At 40.3% G+C, this 12427-nt stretch overlaps 2 protein-coding genes across 7 annotated transcripts in view; both read right to left on the bottom strand.

Annotated features, from left to right (window-relative positions):
* Nucleotides 1-1414: 1414 nt before the first annotated feature.
* LOC119704407 (platelet glycoprotein V-like) lies at nucleotides 1415-7745 on the bottom strand. 2 transcript variants are annotated; one of them, XM_038145624.1, is made up of 2 exons: nucleotides 6585-7745; nucleotides 1415-4116 (listed from the first exon to the last, which is right to left on the bottom strand). In XM_038145624.1, exon 2 carries the CDS (start codon nucleotides 4088-4090, stop codon nucleotides 2162-2164), a length of 1929 nt encoding a protein of 642 aa, XP_038001552.1. In that variant the 5' UTR covers nucleotides 4091-4116; nucleotides 6585-7745; the 3' UTR covers nucleotides 1415-2161. The 2 variants fall into 2 exon arrangements, with proteins under 2 accessions (XP_038001552.1, XP_038001553.1); XM_038145625.1 differs by having other exon boundaries at nucleotides 7144-7745.
* A 120-nt stretch (nucleotides 7746-7865) lies between these two features.
* The window catches only part of ATP13A3 (ATPase 13A3), a 56350-nt gene continuing 51788 nt past the window's right edge, over nucleotides 7866-12427 (bottom strand). For all 5 annotated transcript variants that reach the window (XM_038145621.1, XM_038145620.1, XM_038145622.1 and 2 more), the window contains one exon: nucleotides 7866-12414. In XM_038145621.1, coding sequence (XP_038001549.1) covers nucleotides 12217-12414 — 198 coding nt within the window. In that variant the 3' untranslated portion in view covers nucleotides 7866-12216. The remainder of the gene's footprint in view (nucleotides 12415-12427) is intronic.

Below are 12427 nucleotides of genomic sequence, written 5' to 3'. Positions count from 1 at the left end.
CTGGGGCTGGACAGCAAGGTGTCACACCCCTACCATGGGCAAACAGGTGCTTTTCCTTAGCAGTCAGACACTGTGCATCCAAGTGCCCGGAGCACACTTCCTTCACTAAGGTAATGATCCCCAGCATGGATTGTAGAAGTCAAAGACAGAATTTCCTCACTAGTCCTGATCATGCTGACCTGCCTGCTGCCAGCAGCTGCCTGCGTGGCACCGCGCGACAGCGCGGGAGCTGGCACAGCGCTGAGCGGTTATTACAGCTGTCCAACCAAGAACCTAAATTTGCAACAACTCTCTCTTCTTAAGTACTACATGCAACCACCCAGAACCACCACTGAGAAAGCTCACTGTTGGTTTTGTGCTTCTCTCAATTATATTGCAGTAAATATTCTGGAGCATCTGCGCATGATTCCAGTCACAGCTTGCTTTGCACCACTTGCAGTGACTTGCATTTCTGCTTCTTTAGAGATAGCTCTAACTCCCATTTAGTCAGGTTTCCTTAGTTTGTTAAACCTCACCAGCAAGACAATGATCATTTAATGCTACAGAAGCACATTCTCTCTTTTCAAAGCCTGGAAGAGGAATTTAGGCCCAGCAGCAGAGCACCCTGAAACAAAGAAGTCACAGTTTTTTCTCATTGCCTACAGTAACACACAGCAGGGAACCAACCATAACCAACCTGCAGGAAATGCAAGTTTTCTTCACCTCAAGTCTGTTCTGATTTAAAGGCCATCCAGGAAAGTTTCTAATAGTGAGAAACTCACTAAGGTTACAAAATTACTCCTAGAGTAGAGCCTCTCTGGCCCAAGAAGCCAGGGATCTACACCCAGAGGTTTTTAAGCACATCAGAGCTTTTAAGAGCAAACTAAGTCCCATATTGTAGATAAAAGCTGATAGTTAAACCCAAGAGCTACTAAAGCACAGGCAGTCTAAAGCCACCAGTCTATCTATGAACTAAAATATTCATACAACTCAAAGTATTAATAAAATGTTAGTATAAAGACCAAAACCCACACTATTGCCTAGTAGTTAACTTTGCACATCAACACTTGAAAGGACTGGAAGTCAGGGAATAGCAGGATGTAATAAGGTAAAAAACAGTGACACTGAAAATGTGACTGACCACTCCAAGTCGATGAAGTTGTGTACATTCCCCAGCTAGCTTCAAAATGGAGGTGACACTTTGCGGCCCCCAGTTCAGGCAGGCTCCCCGCCCCTCAGCTGCATGCTGCTGTTTTGCTAGCCAAGCCCGGGAGAGACCATTCTTTTCTCTCACAGCTCATTCAAGATCAGCTCTTAAACCAATTAATGCCTGTGGCGCTCCTCCTCAGTCCTGGGCATCCACCTGGTACTCTGGTTTCAAGATTCCCTGCATCACACAGCCAGGAACACTGTTTTTTCAGACCACGGGCCAAAGTTTAAGGATGAAAGTGTTTACTTAAAATTCAGAGTTGTAGAAACTTTAGAAAGTTTCCAGAAAACCCCCAATCAAACAATAAAATACATCACTATTATAGTTCCTAGCTCAGCATCTTCCTCTGCTGTTAGCTTTAATTGGTATCCCCTCCTTGTGCCACGTCCTGGAAAGGGGCTGAGGACTGAAAGCAGAAGTTAAGATACTTGCACCACACCATTCTGCACACATCCCCATTGTTTAAAGGTCCTTCCCAGCATCTCCTCCCAAAACCACCATTTTTTTTTTCAGTAAGGAGACAAAAGATTGCAGGTAGCAGAGGAAATAATATTATTGGAGTACTTTGGGCAACCACTAAAGCACAATTGAAGCCATGTTCCTGTGTAAGAGTTCCTCCATTGATGGCACTCCATCTGAGCAGTGAACACGCAGCAGGCAGCAGCCCCTGGCAGAGGACAGGGCAGCACTCCAAGGCAGGAAACCCACAGCACACGTGCAGAGGTGACCACAGTACTTCCATCTTGCCCCCTGGGCTCATGCACGAAGTGCTGTAGCAATTTACAGCGATTACAGCCACTCTTGGCAAATGCTGCGAGGTGCATAAAACTCATTTCCACTATGTTATAGACAAGGTCTTTATGGTCTTTGCTATGAAGATCTGTAATCCAGATCTGAATCGAGTATTAACTGCTCAAATGTTCAAAAAGCCTCCAAAGCAACACTTCCAGTTCTTTCTTGGGCTAGATTTCTCTATCTTCTTAATATTCTTATCAGAACTACAGGCTGAGCAGGAATATTTCTGGAGAGCAAGAGTTGCCTGGTGTTACCCATCACATACAGACAGAGCACAATGACTACAGTCTGGAGTGTTAAAATCAAACTGTGAACACACAAGAATAGCTGGCAATAAGTAGTTCTGGTATTAAAATAGGGTTTAGCACTGCTGTGGGCTGGAAACTCATCCCACCACACAAGAGTAGTTAAATCTGTCCCTCTAACACTGTTGGTTGGTGCTATGATGCTGGGAGAAGTTTGGACTGGAACATCTGAGAAATGTAGCCCAGGTTGTCCAACATCTTCAACATGGGAGTAGGTAAAACCTGGAGTTGCAGGAGGAATTGATGCGGCTGTGCTGGTGATTGCCATGTCGGACAGCACTGTTACAGCAGTGTCCCGAGCTGATGTCAACTGCTCCGTCACAGGAGACGTCAAAGTCTGGGAATAAGTTGAGCTGAACGTCTGATAGGTCATAGCTGTGGTTGGCAGGCACTCTGGGTCATCCATGCTTAGAGACACAAGAGAAATATTCTGCAGTGCCATTGGGCTGTGGCACATCAGAGATGGCACATTTTTAACTATTGCTGTGCTCTTTTGGAGCCATTCTCGGAAACCGAGAATTTGGCAATCGCATTTCCAAGGGTTGTCGTCAAGGACAACTTCTTCCAGCTCAGGTAAAGCAGTAAAGAAGTCTGCAGGAAGAGACTGCAGGTTAGTACTATTCAGGTAAACTTTCTGGAGGTGCTTGAGATTATGAAAGAGGTTTCTAGGAAGAACCTCAAGCCTTGTATCAAAGAGGGAAATGTTCTGCAGTTTCTGAAGGCTCCGAAAGATTCCCTCTGGCAAACTGGAAATATTACTTGTATGGAGAGAAAGGCCCCGCAGTTCATTCAGGCCACTGAATACATTCTTAGGAAGAACCGTAAGCTCTGGGTTAAAACTCAGCACAAGAAGCTCCAAATTTGTCAAGTTACTGAACACAAAATCTGGTATTGTTGAGAGCTTTGTGTGATACAGCCATAGGCTACCAAGATGCCTCATCTCTCCAAACAGTACTTCTGGAAGAGACTTCAGTGGGTTCCTGTACAAGGTCAGTTTAGACAGGTCACGCAAGTTGAAAAAAAGCCCAGAAGGCAAAACCTGAAGCCTGTTTCTGGAGAGTGTCAGGGTTCTTAGTTTATGAAGACAATGAAATGCGTCAGGGGCAATGGAATGGATATTATTGGAATGTAGGAAAAGCTCCTGCAGCTCCTTCAGGCTATCAAACATACCAGACTCTATTGAAGACAGCCTATTAATATACAGCATCAGCCTCTCAAGCCTGGCTAATGTACTAAATGTATTTCTAGGCAGTGCTGCTAAGTAATTTCTTGACAAGTTCAGTACTCTGAGTTTGGTGAGTTTCTTCATCACGCCACTGGGAAGTGCTGTTAGTTGGTTTTTGTTCAAGTAAAGCTCCTGCAAACTGGCCAGTTTGTCAAACAGATTTTCCTCAATAGATTTCAACCTGTTACTTTCAATGATCAATTGCTGAAGCTGCACCATGTCATCAAATACTTCTGGGGGAAGTTCAACCAGTTTATTATCTAGCAGTTTGAGGACTTTTAGCCTTCCCAAGCCTTTAAAAGCCATTGGTGAAACCAGAGCGATGTTGTTTGAAGACAGGATGAGATGCTGCAGTTCCACCATCCTAGCAAAAACATCCTGCAAGTACGATATGTTAGCGTTTGTTATGTGAATTTCTGTCATGTTGCAAGGCAGACTTAACAATTCCAGGTCTTTTATGTGGGGACCAGAGCAATAAATTGCATTTTTTGAAGAGCAGTCACACTTCCCAGGACAAATAGATGCATCCAACTGGAAGAAAAGCTTGATCATCACTGACAAACGAAACACCAACATCCTTGTTGAAGTGCCAGAAACATTAGCTGTTACAAGAGATAAGAGAGAATCAGGATTTGATCATAGGTAACTTAGCAGCTAACAAAGATGTGTGATTATATCTAAACCTTTTGCAAATGTGTGCAAAATTTCCCTTGCCTTGAAAGCAAACTTCAAAATCTCTTTTATTGTTGACTGCCAATATTTCTGAAGTGCTCAGCTTACACTGAGAAGTACAGATAAATTAACTTTTGTAAATCAAGTATTCCTTGTTTGTATTTGTACCAATTAACTATAATAAAAGTATACAAAAATCATGATGAAACACTTAAGTAGTCAAAAGACGTGTATTTATTTGAACAGAAAAGCATTGCAGAATCACAGAAGGGTTTGGGTTGGAAGGGACCTTAAGGATCATCTCTTTCCGTCTGGCAGGGACATCTTCCACTAGACAAGGTTTAGTATATTATACTAAATTACATGCCAAAAATATTTTCAAAAATTATCAAAAGGTCCTGCACTCACTGTGTTTTTCATTGTAAGTTATCTGAGGTTAAAAAATAAAGTTTAGCTTGCAAAAATAGACAATGGAGGTAAAAAGGTTGTCCTGTACTTTAAGTGGTGAAAAGCAAAACAGCACCGTCCATTAAATCCTGTCTCAGCATTTTCCAGTGATGGCTTCTTGGAACAGCCCAGGAACACACAAGAAGGAACAAGCTATTTTTGACACAGCCTGAAATAACACAGAGGACCCCATATGGCACAGGACAGTAGTGAGCCTCTGATAACCAGCAAGCCTCATTTCAACAGCTTAACACAATACCAAGCTATCAGCAGTGGTATTAAAAGTACAGTGAAATGAGAGGAAAGAAGTGCATGAAATTAGATGGGAAGTTGTAGCAATAAAGGTACATCTGCACGAAACACGCCACTAAGTTGGAAAGTTGCATACATTTCCAAACAAACAGGAAAGCAATCATTGTAGGTATAAATGGTAATATTTAAAAGAGCAAGTCAAACAGGAACCCACAGTCTAGAAATACTTCCTCAATGAAATCAACAAGTCCAAGTGTATCAGAAACCTGGATGTCAAGCACCTGGCTAAACAGCAGCAGCTGGGACCACTGGAATAGCTACAAAATTTCCAGAGATGTAACTGGGATGGCTGACACAATGTCAGTCCTCTGCACTAGGAACATGGAGGAAGAGGAAGGCTCCATCCCCACATTTCTTTTTTCAGGGGCAAGGATGAAGCTCTCCCATACCAATCCCACAGACAGACTGCTGGGTACAACCCCCTTCACTGAAAGAGAAATCAGGAAGGACAGCAGAGCTTCTCAGGCACCTGAACTGCTGAAAAGAATATATCTCAATTGACCCAGAACAGCTGCATGTCCAAACCAGCTACCACATTAAAAAAAAAGCCAGAAGAGAAAAAGGGACTGCTTAAATTTTTTTTTAAATTTTATTCAGCTTCAGAGTACTGAAGTCTGGTAAAATCTCTAACTCTCCCTCAGGAAGGGAAGGACGTGGCATTTAGGGCTATCAACAACCAGCAACACGGCGCCACAAAACAAGATCTCAGTGGGCTTTTCACAACTCATTGAATGAGACATAGGCATCACCAAAAAACAGCATGACATTTCACTCTTCTAAAGGTCTTCCACATGTCAAACAAGAATCTTTCAGAGAATCTCACCCTCCTAGTCATCCTCCCCACCCCAAAGCTCTCTATCATAAGCCAGTGATGCTTTTACCTCAGGAAATTGGTAACTCAGCCTGTCCCTGATCCTACCCATCACCACAAGCAAAACCCTCCACCCAGAAACACATTAAGAAATTTCTGTTTCAAGCCCTGACTTGAACCAAATGGGTGGAAAAATCCCTAATTTGTTATGCTAGAAACTGCAAATGCAGGTCCCTTGGAAGGTATGACTACAGGCCACTCTGTAAAATCAGACACAGACTAACACTAGACTGTAGGTCCATGATGACTGTTTTCCTGGTCTTATAGCAAAAGATAAGACAGTATACAAGAAGACAAGCAGATGCTCAGAAATGCTAGAAAGCATTTGACAAACAGCAAAATGGCAGAAATTCTTTGCAAAATATGAAGGCTGTAAGTGCTGCCACAAGAACTGGAAAGCCTATGTGTCTCAAACATTTAGAGCTGCTAACAGTATTTTTTTTTTTTAATTTAAAGATTTTAACAGTACAGAACACCGTAATACCCACAATAAAGATCATAATTATACATTTCCATGCATTAAAATTCACTCAAACCTTCACATGAGACACCTGGCATTCCAGAAAAGGCACCAGCCTGGCTGGTCATTTACCAAAGTCTGGTCTAGAGCCTCTTTCCCTTTCAGCCCCCTTCCCCTTCCCCCAGTACTTCTCAAGACTACAAAAGGATGCCAGAGGCAATACATTCATACTGTTACTGTATCAAGTCTCAAATCAGTTTTGAACTTACACAACACTGAGCACATGTATTGCTTACAGTGGCGCTTACCTCTTTTACTGTCTTGCAAGTTCCTAAACTCATACAAGCATGAAAAAGGAATTTTGAGCTGTACCTTAGAAACTTATCTGCTTTTTAAAGGAGCTTACTAGAAGCAGAGCAGGCAATCAGGCCTCACCATGACACTGCACTTTAAATGGGAAGTAAAACAGCAAAACGCATCCTCCAGATAACGCTTTCACCCCTGTTTGCCCAGTTACTGAGACAGGCCAAAGGCCAAAGAATATTTGAAGCTTCAGAGCAGATTTTTGCCTACAATTGTTCAAGCAATCAACTTCCACAGGTTGTAAGTAACTCCAAAAGTAGGGCTTGAAGCCACTCACATAACAGGAGAAAGTTTTAAGTCACACACCCAAGAGCAGTAAACCCACTTGTAGCTTCTTTGGCAGTGATACTGGAGTATGTGCTTCAGCCAACCCAAAGCAAATCTGAGTGAAGTCAGAAATCTACATTTCAATGTGAGATGTGATCAGAAATTTCAAATTTGTCACCAGTCTGCTAAATAGGTTTTGAAGGAGTGGACACATGCACTTTAAACAAGTGCTCCTACCTTCACAAAGCTGCTCTGACTTTTAATTTCTTGCAGGACTGGAGTCAAAGAAATTTCAGTAAGGAATGAAGGGGCTTTTTACTTAATGCTTTGGCTAAGCATTCCAAGGTTGACACATTTAGTTTCTGTTTTTCCTCAAAGTCTTCTGGAGTGGCAGGCCAACAAAACCTAAAACCTGTAAGATTCTGAAAGAGAAAAGCTAAGTTGTAAAAATAGAAGTTTGAAATGGAAAGATTAAGTTTTTTGTTATTAAGTAAAAAGGTATTTTAAGTATCTTGTCTTCAAGTTTAAAATAACGTGCTCTGCCAATGACTGTTTCAATGGAAGGTGAGCCACAGGACAGAAAAGATGTCTTCATTTCCACAGGATTTTTCTGAAGATGACTGTGACAATGGTGACAGCTCAGATCATGCCTCCCAAAGGCATGATGTTCATGTCCAAACAGGAGGAGCATCTGAATAACCAAAGGTGGAAACGAGCTGCTATCACATGTACAAGGCTTTAGAATGGCTCTCCTAAGCCACCAGGAAAAGCTGCAGCCAGTGTGATCCCCTGCACAACACTGACACAGCAGGCACCCCTCCCACCCATCTGCAGAAACACAGAGCCACTGAACAATATATCCATGCCATCAGAGGGAGGAAGTCTGTGTTCTTCAACAAGCTTTGCACCTAATTCTATAAAGAATAATTAAAACAATTTCATGAAACTAATGAGAAGAGTTAAAATATCCGTTCATTTTAATTTTATTTTCAAAGAGCTTCAGTCACAAAAATGATTTACAAGTCTATTTACAATTCTATTGTACAGTTATTTATGTATGCCTCTTGACAACAGGGTACCATTCTAGAGCAGCAATACATATTTTAAATACAAAGATGTAGTATCATTTCAGATTTAAAAATAAAAGGAAGCTGAGCTTCTAGAGAGTGCTGTAATGATGAACATTTTAATCCGTGTTAGGCTCGAGGAATTAATGACAAACTAAGTAGTTTCTGGTTCACATAATTATTAAACAAGCTGCAGTTTGTTGAAAATAGTTTTAAAAACCTGAAGCTTTACTGTATATAAAATCAACATATTCAAGACTCTAAAAATTGTCAAAAACCCACAGCTTTCCCTTAGACATACAAAACCCTAAGTTTACAATTCAGAATTTCACAGGAGAAATCCTACAGGACTTGAGCTCTCTCATTTTGTGATGACCAACGTAAGCATTAAAAATTTGCAGCATAAAAAGGACTCCACAACTGCTTATATTATACTGCATATACACATATACAGTACAGGATTATTTACCCAATTTGGGATGACTGTTCAGCACAACCTTCATGAAGAAAGAAAAAAATAAATAGAATTAAAAATCCAACAACCTTTTAAAAAGTGCAACAGTAAGAGTTTCCAATTTAAAGTTATGATGAATATGGACAGTCAGTTCTGTGGGTTTTTTCAGCCGCTTCTATTCAAGCATTATTTGCAGCATTTTCTTTTTACAGTAGATTTAGTTCTATAGTACATGAAACTAGAGTTACTGCTAATTGAATCTGAAGGGAAAGGAAGGAAAAAAGCCTTAAAAATAACCCTGAGGGATATACAATTTCATGATCTTGTAATTTATTTCTAAAAAGTAACATTTATTATTTAGCAACTGCTTTTCTGGATAGACCAGTCCTTTAAGTATGTGCATAAATAATATTTAAAAATCAGTAATATTTACAAATCCTAATACATCAAAATAAAATACGTACAGATTGAAGTCTGCATACACAAATAATTTAATAATAAATCAAACTCCTCAACATAAGGCCAAAATATACAGCAGGAAGAAAATGTCTACCCAGTATCTAGTGGAGCTCACTAACTTGGTCTGTTCACCTGAATTTAGATTTCCAAGATGAACACTGAAAGAGATTTTTTTTGCACTACAAAATGAATTTCATCTTACTTCAAAACAGAAACTGAATACACTAGTGCAGATCTAGTTTGCTGCATTTCTGAAAACCAGAAAAACTAAACTGCTCAAAATGAGAAAAATTATAGGTGGTCAAATTCAGCTCTTGGGCAGGAAGGCATAAATCCCAATAATTGCAGAAAATGCAAAAGCTTTTTTTTGTGGCTGAACTTGCAATAACAAGACGGATTCTCAGAAAAGCTGATTTATTATTCTTGACTAAGCGTCAGAGCTCAAGCATGCAACCTCAGGAACATTTACCAACGCTGAACACAGACCTGGAGGAAACAAGCTCCCATTTGCAAAACATTCAAGTTTACTACACTCACGAGCCATTAGTCACTCAGTTAGGTGCAGACACTTGGCAATTTCTGTTTTACTAAAAGTCCCCTAAAATGTTCTCTGAAGACAAGCCCACCTTAATGAGCTGTTTTCCTCCTCACTTCCTAGCTAAGTCTAATAAACTAGAATAAGACTGAAAAACAAGCTTCAGAAACCAAACAAGCCGAGAGAAACTATCAGTCTAGGAAAGTATTAAGCAAAAGCATATAAAAGGGAAAGACACAAATATTTCCTTTCAGTTCTCATGAAACAGCAAATCTAAAATGGTCAGTGAAATGGAAAGCAGAAGCTTATGCGTTTGAGGATAAGTCACAGCTCCCAGGTCCAAGATGCATAGCTTCATAATATTTTTCAACTAAAATATTATTTTTGTTTAGATTTGAATACTACTTACGCAGCTAAGAATTATTTTTCATCAGTTACTCCATGCTACAAAGATTTTGTAAAATCAACATTGGCAGAAATTAGCCAACTGACTCAGGGTCATGACTGATTAATGTATCCAATGCCTGCAGACCCTTTACAAGCCACCAATGTTGTTCAATGTTTATGACCTTACGAAGCCAGGATAATAAGAACATTGCCCTGTTGAATGAATGCTAAGAAAAGCACTTCCCCCTTTCCCCCTGCTCCACTCCTCAAAAACAAACAACAACAACAACAGAAATCAGGAAAAGAGTTGACAGCTGGACTGGAAGATAGTACACCCATATGCATACTATTTAGGAGGAGCAGTAACTTCAACAACCAAGTTCTAGGAAAAGGTCTTCCAAACCATTTAGCACCACTTTTAAATTCCCTGTTGGCACAGTATATTCAACACTGCAGAAACCACAACATGATTGACATTAACATGGTTAATGGTTGATGATTTTGAAGGTCTTTTCCAACCTTAATGATTCTATGAGCAGCAGGGCACACTGTCCATACTGTCCTACAGAACAGCACAAGGGAAATAGGCCTGATATGAAAAATTCTGCTTATTAAAACAAGGCTGGAATGGAATTGTCTCCACAGGAATTTAAAAGAAGAAAACAAAACAAGACAACCCAGAAAAAAAAAAAAAAGGAAAAAAAGAAAGAAAAAATCCCTAACATCAAAAGCTCAAATTCCATCATCAGAATACACACACTTCAAAACAATCCCAGCCAGCCAGTGAGTCTGGGGCCCTCATTCCACAACTACTCTAAAGGACCCCACTTCCTTCTCTAAAGGATCCCTACAGAATCATGACTTCTTCAGACCCCAGATCTCCTCCCAAAGCTTGGAGGTGTCTGGACCAGTTAGTTGCCCCTGGTCAAAAACAGACTGATCAAGACTCAATATTTATCATCTTCCATCTTCCCAAAGACACTAAGGAAGACTTTTCCAAACATTAACAAAGTTGACAATGGTTTCGAGATAAGTAACTTGTAGTTTAAAAAAAGAAAAAAAGTTTTAAGCCTTGCAAGTCAAAGTGCTGTCTGCCTCTACTTCTTTGTAGACCTATTTTTCTAGTGGTCTTGTGTTCTGATACTGCCTCATGGCAAAATGATGTATGGCTACCCCTAGTGCTGAAGCAGCATTAGTGGTGATACAAGCTTTTATTTTTTTAATCTTTTTTTTTTTAAATAAATAAAATCTGCATAAGCCTTATAGTTCTGCAGCAAGACAGACTTTAGCTCAATTTTCTTTTAATTTTGTTTTTTTACAGCTACATGTAGCACTGAAGACACTGGCAGGCTCTCTGAAATGGCTGTGCTCTTCACATGCACAAACCCCACACGTGGGCATGTGGCAATATCTCCCTCCCACTCCCATATCCCTTGAAGTAGTAAGGCCAACGTTACTGCTGCAAGGTACATAGGAAAATTATCTTTAGATTTACAAATAAAACATGGTCCACAAAGGGATAATCCAACCCTTCTGCTGGAAAAAGCAAGGTCTATGGAGAAATGCATAGGTAAATGTAATAAAATATGACATAGAAGAAAGTGTTTAGATTCTCCATCCTTCTTTCTCCAAAAGCTTTAGAGTGTAGACAAATGGCTCCTCCCCTGGAGGCCACCTCAGCCTTCCCTGTGGTTAGCTAGAAGAGAAGTCAAGACTCCACATGAAAGCAATGTGCTTATTTCTTAAGGACAGAGCCTATTGCTTCTACAGCATTCCCAATTCCTGCTGTGGCAGACTAAAGAACTGAACTTAGAACCCAAACATTACACCTGGAAACACTCCTTACTAATAGAGACAAACTTAAGAGGTACACACACAAACTTTAGAACCGTTCTGAGGCACAAAACTTTTCATCAGTCAAATAAAAACCAACTAAACAAACAAAATAACCCCAACCAACCAAAAAGACAGACACAAAAAAGCCCCAAACCATGACAAGGTTATTATGCACCTCTAGTACAGCCATGAAACCATCACATCATAGGGTTTACATCAACACGTGCCCAGATAAGCAGGTTAGAACAACTATAAAACTCCTCCAGGCAAATAATGTGAACCTCTTTTAACTGCCCTGCAGTTTAAACCTTCAAATGCATCTCATTTAGGAACAATGAAATCTGAAAGAAGGTGGAAGGAAACACAATCATTTTTGTTCTGCCTAAGATAACTTACATTTTTAAAATGTATAGCCATAAGACGCCTGGCTCTGAATTTTGTATTCAGAGAGACAAAACAGTTGGAAATATCTGCATTCCAATTTGACATTTAGCACACTGCAGTTTCAAATAAAGCCTTAAAATTACATTCTTCTGAATACTACTAAAGATACATGCCACCAAGATCCACTGCTACGTTACAGTGATGATTTGATATGAACCATTTTCTTGGGATGGTACTTTCGCTTCTGTTGTTGTCCTGGGTTTTGGTGGCCATTCTGGATCAACCAGCAATTCCTGAGCTAGGTGCATATACTTGGCTTTTGGTGTCTTCTCTCTACAACCAAACAGGGAAGAAAGGAAACAGACTCCACAGCGGTCCCCAGCCTCCTGCAGAAGTGAA

This window comes from Motacilla alba, chromosome 9, assembly GCF_015832195.1.
Source record: "Motacilla alba alba isolate MOTALB_02 chromosome 9, Motacilla_alba_V1.0_pri, whole genome shotgun sequence".
Taxonomy (NCBI): Eukaryota; Metazoa; Chordata; class Aves; order Passeriformes; family Motacillidae; genus Motacilla; species Motacilla alba.
The sequence above is the reverse complement of the archived record's forward strand: the minus strand, read 5'-3'. Positions and strand labels throughout refer to the sequence as shown.